At 41.5% G+C, this 20,336-nt stretch overlaps 2 protein-coding genes across 2 annotated transcripts in view; one reads left to right on the top strand and one right to left on the bottom strand.

Annotated features, from left to right (window-relative positions):
- Positions 1 to 9,294, top strand: part of CP (ceruloplasmin) — a 46,768-nt gene extending 37,474 nt beyond the window's left edge. Inside the window, exons 14-19 of the mRNA XM_019503116.1 lie at positions 534 to 662; positions 1,907 to 2,013; positions 5,457 to 5,673; positions 6,230 to 6,369; positions 7,592 to 7,753; positions 9,018 to 9,294. Of these exons, the coding sequence (XP_019358661.1) occupies positions 534 to 662; positions 1,907 to 2,013; positions 5,457 to 5,673; positions 6,230 to 6,369; positions 7,592 to 7,753; positions 9,018 to 9,095 (833 nt within the window). The 3' untranslated portion in view covers positions 9,096 to 9,294. The remainder of the gene's footprint in view (positions 1 to 533; positions 663 to 1,906; positions 2,014 to 5,456; positions 5,674 to 6,229; positions 6,370 to 7,591; positions 7,754 to 9,017) is intronic.
- Positions 9,295 to 10,289: 995 nt separating this feature from the next.
- The window catches only part of HPS3 (HPS3, biogenesis of lysosomal organelles complex 2 subunit 1), a 26,959-nt gene continuing 16,912 nt past the window's right edge, over positions 10,290 to 20,336 (bottom strand). The window contains exons 11-16 of the mRNA XM_019503117.1: positions 19,000 to 19,185; positions 17,235 to 17,423; positions 16,385 to 16,492; positions 13,794 to 14,000; positions 12,882 to 12,972; positions 10,290 to 11,555 (exon numbers count right to left, since the gene is read on the bottom strand). Of these exons, the coding sequence (XP_019358662.1) occupies positions 11,428 to 11,555; positions 12,882 to 12,972; positions 13,794 to 14,000; positions 16,385 to 16,492; positions 17,235 to 17,423; positions 19,000 to 19,185 (909 nt within the window). The 3' untranslated portion in view covers positions 10,290 to 11,427. The remainder of the gene's footprint in view (positions 11,556 to 12,881; positions 12,973 to 13,793; positions 14,001 to 16,384; positions 16,493 to 17,234; positions 17,424 to 18,999; positions 19,186 to 20,336) is intronic.

The raw sequence follows: 20,336 nt of genomic DNA, 5'->3' as shown, positions 1-20,336 counted from the left end.
TAGGTCCCAAAGATGCCAGATTTATGAGGTTATACTGTGCTGTGTTTGGAAGTGTTGGCAAGAATGCATAGTAGTTACACCTCCTAGCTTCAATGAGCCTTTGGTTGAAGTTATCAACTGTTTCTTAAATTATATCACACACACCTGTCATCTTGTACTCTATTCTTTAGGGTAGAATTCTTTAAAAGAAAAGATGGCAGACCTTAAAAGAATGCTTCCAGATGTTTTTGAAGGACAAGGTTTGGATTTAGTGGATCATAACAGGGAAATAAAGCCTACAAATGCCCTGTTTCTGCAGTGATTCAGAACCTAAAATGATTGTATACACGCACATTGGTTGTTCAATCTTCTCTTCACACGTTTGTAGTGACCAGTTCTCACCAATTTTACGGGGGGGCTTTCTGAGCAATCTGATAGGGTACACACATCCCCAACTCTTTTTGTTGCATCTTTGCACTAACACGACGTTCTCTTTTTTACTATTGTGACCAGCTGTAATGTCAAAACAAAATCCTTTCTGTTCACTCCAACAGGGCCATTACTACTTGCGAATATGGGAGATAAAATTAAAATTGTTTTTAAGAACATGGCTTCAAGACCTTATTCTATACATGCCCATGGAGTGAAAACGGAGAGCTCCACTGTTGCTGTAACTAAACCAGGTAGCAAAGCCATTTACCCTGTTGCTGTAACAGCAAACTTCAGGGTTTATTTTCCATAAGATTCAAGCTGTTCATCCTTAAATAAAAAGACTCCATTTTTACTTAGCCAAGTGGCTAGTTTTCATATGAATAAAGCAAATTGCATTAATTTCAGTGAACTATAGGTTACTAGCAATTAATGCTTATTTACACTTAATGATTAATATAGTATATTTAATCAAATCCAAGACAAGTCCATCCTCCCTACCCCTGTCCCTCTCCCTCCCTCCCTCTTTCCCACCGCTTACCCCTTAGTTGTGGCTCTGGCTCCGGCTCCAGCCAGGCAGCAGCAGTTGTGGTACTGGCAGCCCCCACCCTGGCTCTGCTGGGGTTGGGGCCAGAATTGGTGCTGCTGTAAGTGCCTGACCAGGCAGGAGCCAGAGCCACAATATGTTCTCAGAGCTGCATCAGAGGGTACTATGGCAGAGAACAGCAGAGAGGGGAGCCAGGTAGCAAGAGGCAGTTCCCTGTTACCTGCCCCCCTACCACTGCTTTTCCTGCTGCAGCAGTGAGGAGAAATCATTAAGATGACCCTTTGCTAATCAGATTCTATATATGGAAAACTATTAACGAATTTACAAATTTCCCATGTATAGAATCTAATTATTAGGGGGCAAATATGATATTAAAGTGCATCTTAACACAGTGCCAGGTCCGACAGTCTCTTTGTAGTCCTTGAGTTGGCCTATCTTAAGGTTATCATTATTAACCTTAATATGTGCAATCTGTTTATTATTTCATAAATTATTCTGGATTTTCTGTACGGAATATAGTTATTTTTCTAAAAGGTAGTAAAATGGGACAGCAAGATCACACAAGAGGATTTGAGCAAGACAGTTAATGGATCTACAATAGAGAAACAATAATAGTGACCTAGCCAGAACTGGACTCAGGAAAAGAAAGTTCAAGGTTGCAAACTGAGATATCATCTGCTTCAGAATAAGTTGTTAAATTATTTGTTTGCAGGGCAAAGTCTATGTTATGCATCAGGTTGTTTGTTTAAAAAAAATCTTGTAAGGCACAATGGGTTTGTGAAGGGAGAAATAGGTTAAAAAAAAGAAAAAAAAGACTGACTTGATGTAAGAACCTTGACGAGCTCCTTTGAATCAGTTTTCATCAACCTCTGAGACCAAATGAGTTTTTCCAGAGGAGAGGGGCACAAAAAGGACACATTCCTCAAATATTTCAACATCTATTTAATTCAGGTGAAACAGAAACATACATCTGGAAAATTCCTGAGAGATCTGCTTCTGGGAAAGGAGACCCACATTGTATCCCTTGGGCTTATTACTCAGCTGTGGATATAGTCAAGGTACATTTTAATGGCAGTTATTCAAGCTGTTTTTTGATTCCACACAATATCTTCCAGTGAAAGGGAAAAGAACTTGGCACTTTTCCATTTTCTGTTTCCTCCATTAAAAGTAAATCCCTTGTTCTACATTCCAGTTTGGTTAGGTTTCTTACTTTAATGGACATAGTACCAACAGGGCACATAGTATGGAATTAGCAAACAGCATTACCCCATCTTTTCCCTTTGTGTTCCTGCTGCTGTGTACAGTTAACCTTAATTAATTTTTGAAGCAATCATCTTATGAAGTCCTTGAAAGCCAAAGAATCTATTCCATTAACTTTGGTCACCATGGAGCAAGCATCTAATTGGTTATTTGCATGGGAAAATGCCACATGCAACTGTGATAAATAAGCATACAAATTAAGGACAGAGTTCTGCAAAACACATTCTGCAAGTGCAGGCCTTGGTGTGGATGTGTGTGTGAATTCAGCTTACCCCTCTTATTCAGGTTTCACACATTTTCAGGTCAAATCTTCAAAATATATTTTATCAAAAAACAAGTACAAAGAAATTGTAGCTCAGAAGTGGAATTTGTGGGGTGGGAGGGAGGAAGAGCAAGACATGAAGATTAAAATGTTCCTCTCTAGCAACAGCGGGAGAAATGGCTGCTGTTCATGCTCCATCGTACTTTTAGGTTGTTGGCTGCCTACAAATGAATAACCCTTCTATTTATATGATGTTTCCTTATTTAACTGTCAAGTATAGAATCATAGAAAGGCAGGATTGGAGGGTACCTAAGGAGGTCATCTAGTCCAACCTCCTGCTCAAAGCAGGACCATCCCCAACCAGATCATCCCAGCCAAAGCTTTGTCAAGTCTTAAAAACTTCCAAGGATGGAGCTTCCACCACCTCTCTGGGTAACCTGTTCCAGTATTTTTTTACTACCCTCCTAGGGAGAAAACTCTTCCTAATATCTAACCTAAAGTTCCCTTGCTGCAACTTGATACCATTGCTGCTTGTTCTGTCATCTGCCACCATTGATAGCTCCATCCTCTTTTAAACTCCCCTTCAGGTACTTGAAGGCTGCTTTTAAATCCGCACTAAGTTTTCTTTTCTCTAGACTAAATAAGCTCAGTTCCCTCAGTCTTTTCTCATAAATCACATCCCGCAACCCCCTCACCATTTTTGTCGTCTTCTACTAGACTCTCTCCAACTTGTTCACATCCTTTCTGTAGTGGGCAGCCCAAAACTGAACACAGTACTCCAGATGGGGCCTCACCAGTACTGAATATAAGGGAATAATAGGTACACTGTTGTGTAACGGGCACACTGTTGGCTCATATTCACCTTACTGTCCATTGTAACCCGTCCTTTTCTGCAGAGCTGCTGCCCAGCTGGTCAGCCCCTAGCCTGTACTGGTGCATGGGATTGTTCCATCCTAAGCGCAGGACTTTGCACTTGTCCTCATTGAACCCCATGAGATTCTTTTTGGCCCCATCCTCCAATTTGTCTAAGTCACTCTGAATCCTAGCCCTACCCTCCAGCATATCTATTACTCCCCCCAGCTTGGTGTCATCTGCAGACTTGCTGAGGGTGCACTCCATGCCATCTTCCAGGTCATTGATGTAGACCTTGAACAAAACCAGACCCAGGACAAACCCCTGGGGCACTCCACTTGATACCAGCTGCCAACTAGACAGCGAGCCATTGATTACTACTCTCTGAGCCCAATGCTCCAGCTAGTTATCTATCTTCCTTACAGTCCGTTCATCCAGCCCATATTTCCTTAGCTTGCCTGCAAGAATACTGTGGGACACCGTATCAAAAGCCTTGCTAAAATCAAGGTACACCACATCCACTGGTCTCCCCGCATCCATGGAGCCAGTCATCTCATCATAGAAGGCAATCAGGTTGGTCAGGCATGACTTGTCCTTGGTGAATCCATGCTGACTGTTCCTAATCACCCTTTTCTCCTCCAAGGGCTTAGAAATGAATTCCTTGAGGATCTTTCTATGATTTTTCCAGGGACTGAGGTAAGGCTGACTGGTCTGTAGTTCCCTGGATCCTCCTTCTTCCCTGTCTTAAATATGGGCACTATGTTTGCCCTTTCCCAGTCAGCCAGCACCTCTCCTGATCACCACAAGTTTTCAAAGATGATGGCCAATGGCTCTACATCACATCAGCCAACTCCCTCAGCACCCTTGGGTGCATCCCATCCAGCCCCATGGACTTGTGCACAACCAGCTTTTCTAAGTAGTCTCTCACCTGTTCTTTCAGTACTGAGGGCTCCTCACCTCCTGCCCATACTGTGCTGCCTTGTGCAGTAGTCTGGGAGCTGACCTTTCATAGATTCGTTAGTAGATTGTTAGGGGCTGGACAGGACCTTGCAGATCATCAGGTCCAGTTCCACCCCGCCCAGGTGTAGGCCGGAAGACAGCTGGGGTTACATGACCCCAGCGAGGTGACTGTCCAGTCTCCTTTTGAAAACCTCTAGGGTAGGTGACTGCACCATCTCTGGAGGGAGTTATTCCACAGTCTGGACACCCTGACTGTGAAGGAGTTTTTCCTTGCCTGTGAAGACTAAGGCAAAAAAGGCATTGAGCACTTCAGCCTTTTCTGCATCCTCTGTCGCAAGTTTGCCTCCCTCATTCAGTAGGGGACCTACACTTTCTCCAATCCTCCTTTTGCTACGTACATATTTGCAGAAGCCCTTCTTGTTACTCTTCACATCCCTTGCTAGCAGCAACTACAATTGCACTTTGGCCTTCCTGACTTCATCCTTGCATGTCCGAGCAATGCTCTTATATTCTTCCCTAATTATTTGTCCAAATTTCTACTTCTTATAAGCTTCCTTTTTGTGAACTAGTTTACTGAAGAGTTCTCGGCTAAGGCAAGCTGGTCATCAGCCATACTTGTTAGTCTTCCTGCACATTGGGATGGTTTGTTCCTGCGCTCTTTGAAGTTCACCCAGCTCCTCCCCCCACCTCCCTCTGCCCCGCAGTTTGGTTTCCCAGGGCATCCTGCCCAGGAGTTCCCTGAGTGAGTCAAAGTCTGCTTTTCTGAAGTCCAGTATCCTTATTCTGCTGCTCTCTAACCTTCCTTTCCTAAGGATCCTGAACTCAATTGTTGTGTGGTCACTGCTGCCCAAGTTGCCATCCACTACTGTGTTCCCACCAATTCTTCCTTGTTTGTGAACAGCAGGTCAAGGCATGGCCCCTAGTTGGCTGCTCCAGCACTTGCACCAGGAAGTTGTCCCCAGTACTCTCCAAAAACTTCCTGGATTGCCTGCACACCACTGTATTGCCCTCCCAGCAGATGTCAGGGTGACTGAGAACCAAGGCATGTGATTGGGATTGTTATAAACTAACAACTCCACCCCCCCCCAATCACAGTACTTATATTACTGAGACTAAAGACACTTTGGCTTACTCACATGTGAAAATTTTGTTTTTTTATATTTTCAGGATACCTTCAGTGGATTGATAGGAACACTTGTCGTCTGTTCTGGCCGTTATTTGCCATCGTTTCAGTTGCAAAAGAAAGTTCAGTTTGCTCTTCTTTTTATGGTTTTTGATGAAAATGAGTCTTGGTACTTGGATGAAAATATCCAAACCTATTCTGCCAATCCAGACCAAGTGAACAAAGAGGATGAGGAATTCCTTGAAAGCAATAAAATGCATGGTATGCGTCCTCATTTCATTAATACAAATCTGAAACCTGTGTGCCTGGAAGACACTGCAGACTCCTGCAATCCTTGCATGTGCGACTTTCTAATCTTCAGTTATTAAGGTTCCCTCCTACAAACCTTAGTAACTTAAGTCTGTGCCTAGCCCATGGGAATGAAAGCACTCAAACAAAATTATTTAGCCTTTTTTTTTCCTTTACTAATAAAAAGCATATCCAGGTTGAAATCTTGATACCCAAGTTTAAACAAACAGATTGCTATTTTGTTCTAATATCAACCCAATCCCAAAATGTACTGAGCATCTCTTCATAAACCTCATCTCTTAAAAGAGTTTCATAGGAATTAGGGGTGTCCAAGGCCTTCTGATGGTATCATCAGAACCAATTATGTCTCCTTATTCCTTAAGAGATGGGGCATTGCATATCTACTTAAATGCACCAAGTTAAAATAGTTCCTCCCAGTAGCCTTAAATTCTCAAATTTAATCTGCTATATAAGCCTAGATAACAACAAAGCCAAATGTATATGTGTTTTTTTTCCCCTCTTCTTCTAGCCATCAATGGGAAAGTGTTTGGAAACTTGCATGGTCTTACAATGCATGTTGGAGATAAAGTAAACTGGTATCTGATGGGAATGGGGAATGAAGTGGATATCCATACAGCTCATTTCCACGGCCACAGTTTTGAGTATAAGGTAAAAGTTCCTATTATGTTGGTTTCTTGTTGTTTTCTCTCTTATGCTGGTTACTCCTTGAATATACACTTCTTCTGAAGAATAAGGTAACAGTCCTGTAGCTTGAAGTAATGTTTTATATAAAACTAATATATGATCAATGTAATCTTAGAGAGAGACCTATAGATACTTGATGACTGAGCATATAAACTTCACATAATTTTGTGAATTTTTATCATTATGGTGATAACTATTACCATGGTCATAATGCTGAAATGATAATTATGCTTTCACCCACTCCAGTGTATGACCTATTATTGCAGCACTACGGCTAGGAACAGTGGTTCAACTGTAGTAGAACATCCTGCCACAGCTGATCTATTTTATTAGGTGAAACAAACATTGCTTCTTATTATGTATTTGTGCAGCAGCCCAATGCAGTACAAGGGACCAGATATTCCCTTTGCCAGGCAATTCCAGGTTCCCTGCCTACCCCGTGCCTCCTTGTTGGAACCCATGCTGACCTGCCCCTCCAGGTGAATGACAGGTCAGAACAGGTCCTGACTCTGAAGTGTGGGAGCCAGTGAGTCCCCAGCAACCTGTGCCTCCCTGCTGGCACCTACATCAATCCAATGCTGCACCTGGAGGCACAGGTCACTGTGGATCCCAGCCTCAAGGCACGAGGCACAGGGCACTGGGAATTCTCTGACTCCCACAACACCCTGCACCACTCAGGTCTGCGTCTCCATCAATGGAGAAAGCCCAGGGTTCCCTGCTTAAAGAAACATACCCAGGAGATACCAGAAGTGTGTCTTTAAGTAGGAAGCCCTGGGTTTTCCCTGCTCACTGAAATGTATCCAGAGATTCCCTAGGGTGACTCTCTGTAAGCAGGGGAGGCCAGGCAGGCCCTCCAGGAGCTTGAGGGGCTGGCTTCTGCCTGGGAATTTGCTGGTGTGTGCAGGATTGGGCCTCTCAGCCCTCTAAAGCAGCTGGAGAGGATGGGCAGCTCTGGCTGCCCACTTCCTCCTGCCCCAACCAAAGAGATGTCCACCACAATAGACTCTTGCAATCCATTAGTAACTTTGTAATTTTGGTCATTTGTGGAGTGATAAAGGGCATAGATGTCCATTTTGCTTCACCTTTGTACCACCATAAAATTTTTATGCCAGCATAAAAGGTGATGCCCATTTCTACCCTACATTATAGTTGCAATTAAACTGCTATTCTCACCTTTTTCTTGAAGCGCACAGGACTTTACCGGGCTGATGTTTTTGATCTCTTCCCTGGGACATTTCAAACAGTAGAAATGATTCCAAAGTATCCTGGCTCCTGGCTGCTGCACTGTCATGTGACTGACCACATCCATGCCGGCATGGAAACCACCTATACAGTACTCCCAAACAAGGTAACTAACAGCTACTGAGCTGATTTCATAGAATAATTACAGACCTGTTCAGGATACCACTGACTGCAAGGTATAGCCCTAGCCATAAACAACAGAAAGCTTGGTCCACAGAAAGGGGAGGCATGACAGGGCATATGTTACAAAGGACTAAATGAAGACCGGTGCAAAGTTCTGTGTTGAGAAGGGGCAAACACAATTAATAATCCAAAAGGAAGGATGCCGATTCTGTGGCTTTAAGTTACCCCTGTGCTCTCCCACTTTTGGCCTCCCAGGCAACCCTAATGTTTCTAGAGGTACAGATACATGGTGCAATGTGACACTATGAACAGACACACAACCTAGCTCTGCATAAATTACAGAACTGTATTCTGCCCCTCAACAGGGCTCATTAAGCCAGGTAGAAGCCCCGGATAACAGAGATGTACCTAGGCCAGCTAAGCTCTGCACTGCCATGCTATTTTATACCGGGGGATTCTAGAATGAGGCTCATGGCACTGTATGGAAGATTGGGCTTTAAATGATGGCTATTACAGATTCACACCACACATAAGGTACCTAAAAATATGGGCTCTTCACTGAAAACATACAATATCCTTTCGGGGGAAGAAAACACTTAAGTACATTTTCTATAATATTAGTCTTGCCAATACTTTTTTCTCTTTAAGTCACATGCTACCATTTGCTATAATTACAAGCAAAATTAGAAAAAACACTCAGCTAAGGTCATCTGCATAACCAGTAATTTTTACAAGTCAGAGTTGGCTCGTTTTGGAGGAGATGGCCAAACAAAGAAGTCTAATACATAACTTTAGAAATCATCATTTTGTACAAGGCCAATTGGTGGTGGTTGTTCTGTTTTTTCCTGGACCTGAAAGAAATATAAAGGGAGGAATTTGTGGATAGAGGATATAACTAAGGGCAGGAGTACAGATAACATGAAACCGCTCTTATACTTGGAAGGGCATTTTAGTTGAGGAAGAAAGCTGGTTGCAAATAATGAAACAAAAAGGGGGAAACTTCAGAATAATTTCCCTGTCCTATGGTTTTTATTTTGTTTTGCTTTCAACTACCAAAATAGAAATTTGAGTATTAAGAGACGCTTTAGACAGTTGTGTGCGCAACTCCATTTGAAAATAAGAGTTTGCAGAAGCATTTTTTTGTTAAAAATTAAGTAGGAAAAATGTTTTAAAACAAGCTGTCTGACCCAAATAACATGTAATGCTGGTATAATGCATTTTACAAACACTATTTTGCCTTTTTACAGAGGCTGTCCCCACTCCTAACACTACTTAAACAAATAAAGCTGCCACATCAAAGAGCAGAAGTTGGCTCCCCACAGTGATTCTCTGAAGTCCTTGCTCAAGGAAGCATAAGAAAGATCTCCTGGCTCAAGATCTCCTGACTCACCTATGCTCTCAGCCTGGTTATCTCAAGGTTTCTGTGACCAACTGATAACCTATTGACCACAGTTTATGACAGCTGTGTGAATATGTAGCCTATAAAAGTTGCTGTTTTTTAAAATAAATTCTTGTACAACTAGCCCCTGAAGATTCCAGGTGTTTCCTGATTAGTAACATCTACATAAAACAACATTTACCATTTAACTCCTGAAGAACGGGTATATGTACATATTAAACAGGGCTCTTCTGTAAACAATTATTTTCACTACTGACATGTACTGCTAAAAATTAAAAACAAAGTCTGTTTGAGGTAGTGGGGGGAGAGGGGAGTTAAATGATTTCAGAATTCAGAAGTCACAGGTAAAAGGAAACAAACCAGTGTTTATTCATTATGTTCTCTAGGAATGTATTTTTTGCAAGTTTTAACGGATTAACTGGAATCCATTGGATTAACTGGATTCTAATACTTCGGGATTAACTATGGATTCCATGGTTCATTTGACCAGAGGTTCTCAACCTTTTCAGACTCAAGGGACCCCCTCCACAACTTTTCAGAATTGAGCAGCAGCCTAAAATGGCAAGAAAGGAAGGGGGAAAAAGTTAGCTGCACCCAGGATGGTACTTTGGCCCAGCCAACAGAGGTCACAGCAAGCCTTGAACCCAGCCCAATACTCCACCCTGAAGCCATGCAGCAGGCTGGTGAGGTTGCTTTCTCTTGGACTCCCCATGTGGTATGGCCCAAGGGACCACAGCAGCCCAAAACTGGGGGAAAGGGGAATTTTAGCTGCAGCCAAGGACCCCTTGGTTAGTCAACAGAGACTGCAAGCAACTTGAACTCAAGGCCTTTGGTTTCTCAGCCTGATGCCCAGGCCTGGAACCACCACGTGGGCTGGTTGATACAATATCCTTATTTGATATACCTGAAGAATCTTGCCATCCAGAAATAAAAGACCAAAACCAACAAAATGGATTTTGATCAGACCCAGCCACTCATCCTCACTGACACTTCCATTACTCAGATAAAAGCACAGGCCAGAAAGAGGGGCTTGGCTTGAGGCTGCACATACTCCTTCACAACCACTTATCTCTTCGCACCACATGGCACCCATCAAATGATCTCCTGGCCCCAAACCCCCTTCTTGAGAACCACTTTATTTAGATATTCAAATAGTCATTTTTATTGTGGTTTATAGATTATAGTTAGTTCATAGCTAACGTGTTCATAGTTTGAACACTACTGTGTATATAAGCACACTTCTAGTCACCACAGAAAACCTTTAGAAAATAGTTTATAAATAAAAAAGTGAGTTATTTCAGTTGAATTTTAACCAGCTAATATAACTGTATATACTTCAGCCAGAACTCAGTTGAAGGAATAACAGGATATTTTCTATTTATGAAACAAAAGATGATGTGCAGTTGGGTTGGTGATGGAGATTGAAAGTAGTAGGAAACTAGTTCTTGTCTTCGTTTAAAAGATGTTTGTTGTCCATTATAGACCAAATGTAAAGGGTGAAAGGGAAAGTGCGCAATATTAAACAAGCCAGAGGAGCGCATGTTTCTCATTTCCACTTAAAATACTTCTCTTGACATTTTTTATGCAGTTGCTGAATACAGTCCTCAACTATCAATGCAGTCAACACTACTTGTTTTTCCAAATCAAATTTAAATGACACTACACAAGAATATACATATTTCTAAACACAAGACCTTCCACAGAATTCTAGTCAGAAGAGCAAGTCAAGGAACTGCGTCCATACTTATACATGTTCATAAGTTTAACTGCTTTGTGATTAGGGTCTAATTAGGTAAAGCCATGACTAACAGCTGTATTCTTTTTCATTTTTACATGAACACTACAGAGTTTTGCAGCTCTGATAGCGAGTATGACATTTCTCTTACCACTTTGGCCATAAATAACTCATGCCCCTCGAAGTGTCCAAGCTGCATCTGATATTTACCGAAATAATTGTTCATGCTTTCACGTGTTAACACAGCATTTAGTTCCTCTTGACAGGTTTGTGGACAACAATGATGTTTTAGCATTGGAAATGTCTTTCTTCATCTACAAAACTAATGCTGTCTTGAGTTTTGATTGTCACTGCATCATTACCAGTACATTGTAGCGTTATGTTATATTTCTACCACTACTTTAGGTGTTTTGCAGCTAGGTTGAATCTAAAATATTTTCTGGATAGTTCCACTGTGCAGTTTTTTGCATATTTACTCTGTTGCTCTCCTGGTATTTAAGTGTAGCAAAGCTTCTAGTTGCCTTTAGGTTACCAGTTTCCTTTGGCTGCACTGAAGAAGATGAGGCAGGAAAAAAGCTGCAGTCCCATCCTCTGGTAGAACATTAAGGAAATCCCTTAATTCCAGTTCCATGGCAACAACAGATAAAGTTTCTGTATTAAAAAAAAAAAAAAGAGAGAACACTGCATTTCAGATCAGCTCTAATTAAGAGAAGCAGTTTAGATTTGGTATTTAAAAATCACCAAAACACCCAAAGATTGTGACTGAACTCATATGAGATGCTTATAGCCAGTGATACAACTGGGGAAACCCTTTAAGACATGGAGGTAATCTTGGTAGCAACACCAAGGCATCTCTACTGACCATGCTCATCACCTCAACTAGACAATGGGTGCTCAGCCAGGCACAGCTCATGCAGCCTGCCAGGAAAAAGAAGTCCTACATCACCACTGTACTAGACCAACGCTTACTAAAGACTTTTCTAGAACCTTGTATGCCATACAAAGTGAGAAGGAAAAAGCTATGCTAGTTGTTTTTCAGTTAAGTGCTTGTAGTGCACTTGGGCCAATATGAGAGAGAAAATTATTTGACTGTATGTTCTTCTGTGTCAAACCCTTAAAATAAGATAGTGGTCAGACAGTAAAGCATCTAACAAAACCTTATGCACTACTTACTACAAGGACCATCACACTATTGCAATCCCGTCAGATCTCAGGTTGGAGTTTTTATAGTAATTGATAATAAATAAAATGTCATTTTCCCCCCAAACATGAGCAACCTCTTACAAAAGCAGTTGCTGATATCCTGGAAACACTGAGCACTATGACCCTGGCAGCTGTGAAGGTTGGCGGGAGTGGGGGTGGGGAAGAATGGGAGGAACTTTAAGTCAAAGTTCTACCAGGTTCCAGTCTCAACAGGAAAAAAGAAGTGGCTTCCTTTAGCCACAGAGCCAAAAAGCCCAGAACAATGCATGTCTGCTTCCTTCTGTCTCACCCCAAGGACAAGCAACACAGTGCAGTTTTGTTCAGTCAACAATTCAAGTACAAAAGCACTCAAATGTAATTCTTAGCATGGTCTGAATTGCTGGTCCCCAATATTTCTCAGTTTAAGTTAGATAGTTTTCCCAGTTTTTCAGGATTTCATTTCACTGGGCTTGGCACAAAATCAGTTACCATACAATCACTGACAACTGATAGTTTTGCAGCATGAATAATTTTCAATCCCTATGATGCAGAACTAAGAATAAGGATGCAAGCCATAATTTTAGTGGCATGTGAGTCACAGCAGTACTTCAAATAGCCAGCTAGCCTGTATATAACTACGTTAGCATTACAAATGGATAAAGGCCTTCTTCCTCAAACTGACAGGCAGTAAAGTGGTCAGGAGTTTAAGATAAGCAGCCATAAGCAGCCTTCAAATACCCTAGATGCAGCAGAAAGACTTTATATAGACAATTCAATTGTAATCAGGCCTTTTACCTTTCAGGGCTGAAATGAAGATGGAATAGTCCTCTCCAGGACATCTGGTTCGTTTACAGAGCTCAGGAAGCAGTTTTGTCCACCACAGAGCCTAATTCATCCATACAACAAAGCCGTGAATTAGCAATTATTATAAACAGATCATGAATGCAACCTTTTAAAAAATAAACCCTTTGAGTTAATATCAGAAGTGGTAAAAATAATGAAAAGTAATTGAAGATGATCTTAGTAACTGGTTTACACAGTGCACTGCAACGCGAAGTGCTATGATGCCTGCAACATATTTTTAGATCAACCTGACTTTTTTTTTTTTTTTTTTAACACTCCAAGAACAAGATCAGAATTATGAGAGCACCCCCTAGTGCTTGTAAGAACAGACTTCTCTCATTTGATGGGCTGTGTATGTGGGTCAGAAAAAAAAATACCCACAAATGCCCCAACACCTCTAAGATGTATTTGAAGAAATAGTCAATAAAATATTATGGTTATGGATTTTTCACATGCAAATCTCTCAGAATAGTTCTGCACAGCATGCTTAAAACAGCATTGTTATGAGATCTTTGTACCTTTGTTTAATGCCTCACCGCCAGTAACCTTAACATTGCATTTACTTGGGTCTTAAACAGAGTAAAGTAAAAATGAAATCCTGTTCTTTTCAGGGATAATAATTCCTTCTTCTTTAGCATTCCCCTGCTTCACATAACAATACAGTTAGCCTAGAAATTAGCTCTCTCTGTTCCCAAGAGAAAATCTAATAAGTTGCAACAATACCGACTCGCATTCCAGTCTTTCCAGCTGCTGGGGGAAGTCCTTCTAAAGCTTTTCTGTTCAATGGAAGTTACTCTACTATTAACTTGGCAGCTGACTGGGTAGGCAAAAAAGAAGAAAAAAACACAACCTGTAAATGCTCACCCGATTGTCATCTTTCAGCTCATGCTGGGCATAAGAAATGACTGCTTCAGGACACCTCTCTAGTAGTTTGTCAATGGATTTTTCACACTCTCCCATACGTGTAGTACAAAGGACATGGATACTGAGGCCAGCATTACTGTCTTCCAATAGCGGCTCCAAGAAAGGCAGAACTGAAGTTACATTAACTGATGGACCACATAAAAGAGACTGAAGACAAGAAACCATGGCATTAGGATTTAAACACACCAATGTGTGTGCATGCACACACATGCAAAGAGAAAAAATTAAGTGTGTGAGTTGTACCAAACTGGGCGGTAAAATAATACAGTGGTGTTGGTTTTAGCTATGTTGGTCTGACATCAGGTTACATGGGTAAATATGATATCTTTTATTCAGTTGGTCTAATAAAAGACATTACATTACCCAAGTAACCTTGTCTGCCTAAAACAATACTGGGATATTTATGGGGTAGGATTTAAGCGTACATGCGGCCATTACCTTAACTGGCCAACACGTATGGAATCTCACCTGGGAACACTCTTCTGGCCTATTCCTGTATCAGCCAAAACTAGCAACATGAAAGCCATGAAACTGCTAAAACTGTGCTGAGGAAGGTAGAGAGAAGATGTCATTATTGTCAAGCCAGGTTTTGTTCTCGTTTTTGTTTTGGAACAGAAGCTAGGAATCTTGAAACACTAAGGGGAAAAACAGTTTTCCTTTTTGCCTACATTGGAAGTGAAGAAGCTCTGGAAGCTTAGACTGCTAAAAAACTGATAAAGACCCAGGCAGGCAAGTCAGTTTCCACCTGCCTGCTTTCCTTTGTCCATTCAGTGAAATCCAACCATCTCTGCAGGATGCAGACCCGACCCTAGGGGGTCACCCCTAAAGCATGGGGCCTGGGGTGGTCACCCCTAAGGACAGCTCTGGCAGAACGTACCAAATTTCAATGCATCAACGTTTTCTAGGGGCAATATATGTTGTCCGATACCTTTCAACCACCAGCTCTACTTGGTGCTTCTCAGGATTAAATCTTAATTCTTCCCTACCTACACATCTCCACCAAAAAGTCTGGGAATTCAAAAGTCTCAGCAACTGTTTTGAGCCTCCTCTCATATGAAAAAAGATGCTAAAACTCTAAGCTGTTAACCCCCAAAGATGATCTGCGGACCAAGGAATGTTCAGGGAGCCTGACCCATCCAAATCAAGAATAAGTACAAGTAAATGTTTGTACCAATTTTAATACTGAAGTAGAATAAGAACGATAAGACAACACAGATAAAAGCACATCAAACCAAATAATCAAGTATTTATTAATAATAAAAGTTTTAATATTTTAAATAAAATGTAAGGTTAAACCTCCAAGTCTTAGAGATTTTAAAGACTTTCAGTTAGCCAGCCTGCTAGGGAAAAGGATGTTTTACTTGGAATTAAAAACTGAGTTTCAAAGCAGCCCTTATCCTAGTTCATCTACAAGTTGTCTTTCAGCAAGAACTGTAGTTCAGGTTGAAGAGCAAGGATTCTGAAATGAACTTGAATTTTTATACTTTAAAACTTGGTCAAACTTCAAAAGTTTGCTAAATAAGACTAGAAAATGTAAAACATGTCAATAGGTTATTTCATCCTTAATATTAATATGAACCCTGTCTAACATGATTATTGAGCATACCTTGCTTGTTGTTAAGCAGAAATATTTATTTTTAAAATCGCATATAAGCTACATCTGTCCTAAGCTACATTTATCTGGTATAAAATCACTAAATACCAGAGTGATTCTGGGTCAATGTCTCTTAACCTGTCTCTCTCGTGAGTTCTGAACAATTTTTGCCTACGACAACAGTTACTCAACTGCTCATTTCCTTTGTCTCCTCTTACCCAAACTCTGGTCAAGCAGGCTGCGTCTACATGTGTGGCATACTGTATAGTTATTGCAGTTATTTAGTACTCACATAAGCAAGTACTAGATGACTGAGCAGTAACCAGCATTACTGCATAATGCTGTTGCCGCACAGTTTTTTTCTCCTGACACCACTGCACAGTAGTTTGTAACTACTGCACAGGAGTGTTGTGTCATGGTTAGCGCCCAGCAATATTTCTGTGTGGTAGCAATGAGCCATGGCTTTTTGCTATTGTGCCACTGTGTCTCGTGTAGACATGCCTGCAGATGCTATAATATACCACCATTAAACAGCTTAGGAAGTAGCAGTCTACAAAGGGCTCTTCCCAGTGCCATTCCTCTCTTCAATCCCCAAAGATTTTTTTGTCCACTCTACAGTTTGAAAACGATTGAAGTGACTTGAACTAAGCCAAATATTACAACCCAATTCACAATATAATGCCTGTTAACCAAAAGTTGAAATTAAAATTGGTTGAGTAAGTGTAGCATTGAAATTAAGTTGTACACACAAATACAGATAAAAATGGGGCATTAAAAAAAGAGGCACTTCTGCAGATACATAAATTAAGGTCCTAGCCCTTCAAACCCCTGTAAACACCTGGCTTTAGCAGACTACTCATATGCTTAAAAGGTGAAAATACAATACATTTTTCAGGAGAAGGGACATATGCTGTGTGCAGGTTTAAGGTCATCATACCTGTAATTTTGAAAGATCTTCTGGATAAACCTTAGCAGATTGAGGCCCCAGTGACATCATAAATATCACCCAAGGGAAGATTAACCCATAGTGATCACAGGAGTTTATCTGAACCAAGAAAGAAAAAAAAGGAGTTAATGTATGAAGGCATTACATTTTTCATCACATATGAATTCTAGAGAAAGAAGTCCCTGACATTTTAAATGGAATAGTTACTGTTTACCTTGATTAACTAGTCCAAAATAACGTAACTGAATGAAGCATGACACGAACCCTTGCACAGTTCAATTATACATTTCACATTTTTAAGTTCAAAAGTCAACATCTCTGTTATTCCACTGGTTTATTTAAAAAACGAGATAAATCATATCAGATACCATGAAAGCTAACTGAATACTGCCTAAAACACATATTCAAAATTTTCTTACATAAATGTAAGGATGCCCTAGCATCCTCTGAAAGTTAGTTCGGAATTGAGAAGAAAACAAAATCCAGAGACTCTTGTGGAACAGAAGTACTAAAACACTCTAAAAGGTATCCTGGGTCAGGTTCATCCTTGAAATACCAAAATATCTAATCAGAGATCATCCAACTTCATTTCACAACTCCAAGTCAAGATCCGGGCTTCTCTGGTTCTAAATTCATTCATGCTTCTGAACGAGAGACTCCCAAGATGGCATTAAGGACTTAACCCAAAAGCTAGCAGTTATTACTTGGTAACTGACACGTGAGCTCATATGTTTTCATTCTTGGTCTTAAACACATAATTTGTCCAGCATTAAAGTACACAAGATTGCACTTTTCTCCTGTTCCACCCCGTCTCAGCATTATAAGAACAATGTATATTTACCAGATCCTCTGTTGTTTTCAATGGCATGGTATCAGGATATTGCATCCTTGATAATCTCCACACATACTGTGAAATAAGCTTCAACAAGAGTTCTTGGAGAACTTCTCCTTGAGAGCATGCTACAAGAAGGGCTTCCCAGAAGTCTACTAAGAGCTGAGGGGCAGAATCATCATTCCTACCACACAGCATCTGTACACCAGAATATGAGACAAAAAAAATAGTTTCAACTGACATAATTATAAACAGCAGAACTAGGAATTAACATAATTTCAATGGGTATGGAAAAATGTTTCTTGATGCATTTCTAATGCATATGATTCTCATTATTATGGTAACAGGCAATACAGAAGTGCAAGCAACAATTTTAAAATGCTAATTCTATGTTACAGGTTCAAGCAGCAAGAAAACCATTCTTAATGGGATTTCATTCTGTTCTGCCTAGTGCTAACATTGCAAAGAGTTTAAAGGAAGCTCCAGAAGACTGGCATTCAAATACATCTACACCTAGGCAAGCCCCCTTTGAATAGTTTTAGATATGGCCAGTGCCAATTTTCAGCACTGACTATAGTCCAGCAAGGGGTTAGGAGACCTGAATCAATATGGGGGAAGGGAGGGCTCTCCTCACTATTGAACATATTCTAGATTTTTATAAAGGGCCCAAAGGATCTATTTAACCAACTTCCATTTCATGTTAATAGGAGTAGGATGCCTAATTCCCTTAGGTCAGGGGTGTTGAACATCCAGCTCTGGGGGCTGGATGAAGGTCACTGGGCAGGTCTAAGGGCTGGATCAGGACCATGCATCAGAGCCAGCATGCAGGACCAGTCTAGCAGGGCACACATGCTAGCCCCCAGTGCTGCATCCATGCTGGGTCCAGACCCATATGCAAGATGCATCAGCCCCACTCTAGGGCTTGCACTGCATGCAGCACAAGGACTAGAACTGCACCACATGCAGCACAGACTCCAGGGCCTGGGCTGTATGCAACATCCCATCAGACTGACCCTGCAGGGTGCCTCCAGGGCTAGTCTGGACTGGGCTCCACACTGTCAATATGTGCACCTGAGCCAACATGCAGGGCCAGTCCAGTAAGGTGCTGTATGCAGTGCCAGTTCCATGCATTGGGTGCAAAGCGAGTGTTGGAGTGGAGCCAACATATGCTGCATGCAGGGATGGACTGGGTGCACAAGCTGCATGTAACACAAGGGGCAGCATGGAGGATACGTTGCATGTGACACCCTGCTGGACCTGCCCTGCATGCTGGCTCCAGTGCAACCCAATCTAGACTGGCCCCAGAACCAGCGCTCAGGGACAGTTTAGTGCAAGCACCACATGCAGCCCATATCCTAGACTGACACCCTGTGCTGTTCAGCCCACGTCCCAGATGCTCTGCACATCAGCTTGATCTAAGACCCAGGGGTCCACTGGTTCTGTGTTTGATATCCCTGCCTCTGGTAATCTTTGAAAATCCCCACCTGGGAGCACAAGGTGTCCTCAGCAGAATAAAGGGACTCAAACAAATCTACTAAGTTTGTCATGTTTAATCTGGATTTAAGTGCAGGGCCATCTACAAAAAATCTAGTTGCTTACCTTATTTAATAATCTTCCCAACTTAGATAGAAACCACTTCATTAAACTTCCTGCTGATACAGGAGAAATTTTCACATGTGCATGAGAGAACAAGAATGACTTGGATTGTTCTGGCCATCTCTCTCTATTAATACCAGGCAAGACTGCAAAAAATAAAAACTAAATTCAGACCAACCTTGAAATAAGCATTTGCTTCTTCCAGTTCAATTTTACTGTTCTCATATAAAGCCAACACTGAAGCCACCAACAATCCATGTTGTGTCTCTTTCAAGTGAAAAGCAAGTTCAGTTGGAATAACTTGTCCTCTTCTTTGCTGCCTTAGAAGTCTTGGTTCCGCAGTAAAGCCATAAGCCAGCTTGGTCTACAGACACAACCATTTACAAGTTAGACAATTAATTAGTACAACTTTCAAACTGAAGGTGTACTAAAGGACGCTATTTACATACCTGAAAGGCAGGATGGATAAAGGGAGGGAAATATACCATAGCTTGTCCCTCTCCACAGCTGCAATTTCAAGCTATGCACTGGATTAGTGGTTGCAGATATTCTATGCCACTTGTCTGAGCTGAAACTAATGGGTCTCAGGCATCTTGCTTCCACCCACTGTACTACCCTACATGCGACTGGCATCCAAGAAATGAAGGAGTCACAGTCCCATCATGTGGTTTAATATGGCATAATAGATTTGAACAGGTCTCCCACTCTTGGCTGAATTTCACCCTTAATATTATTACGTTTTATTTATTTATTTATTGTTCTGCCTCACAAATCTGCATATAAAAAGAAAACCAAACTTGACCATGAAGCCAAAAAAAATCAACAAATCAGGTACTTTTGAAAATTCCAATTCATTGGGGGATGGGGATGTTAAAGTCAGGACAAGACCAGGAAAGCCATGAACCACATGCTGGAATTGACCAGGTAAGTACTAAGGAGTCCACTAAGAATCAGGATAGGGGAGTACTAAGGGCACCTACTGGGGGGCTTTGGTGTCTCTATACTAATTCTAGAAGTATGGGAAACAAACAGGAGGAACTTGCACTCCTGCTTGCAGACAAAGATTTTGACCTGGTTGGACTAACAGAAACCTGGTGCGACCCTTCCCATGACAGGGCAGTGGGCATTGAGGGCTACAGGATATACAGGCAGGATAGATTGGGGAAAAAAGGGGGTGGGGTGCATTGCTCAATATGTCAGTGAACATTTTACATCTTCTGTAATAAAGATGGGATTAGAAGGTCAGATCAAAGTCCTATGGGTCAGATTACAAGGGGGTAGGGGTGAAAGGGACTTGGTGTGGGGGTCCACTACAGACCCCCACACCAAGAGGAGTTAGATCTAGAATTTTCAAAACAGCTCTCAAAGACAGTATGCTCAAAGGACCTAGTTGTCATGGGTGACCTAAATTACCCAGCCATCTGCTGGGAAGAGCAGTCGACCAGGTCTGCCCATTCACTTAGGTTCCTAACCTGCACCTAATACAGGAGGTATGCAGTCCCAGTAGGGGAAATG

The sequence above is a fragment of the Gavialis gangeticus genome, unplaced genomic scaffold, assembly GCF_001723915.1.
Source record: "Gavialis gangeticus isolate Ggan-Ray unplaced genomic scaffold, GavGan_comp1, whole genome shotgun sequence".
In the NCBI taxonomy this organism is placed as follows: Eukaryota; Metazoa; Chordata; order Crocodylia; family Gavialidae; genus Gavialis; species Gavialis gangeticus.
The sequence above is the reverse complement of the archived record's forward strand: the minus strand, read 5'-3'. Positions and strand labels throughout refer to the sequence as shown.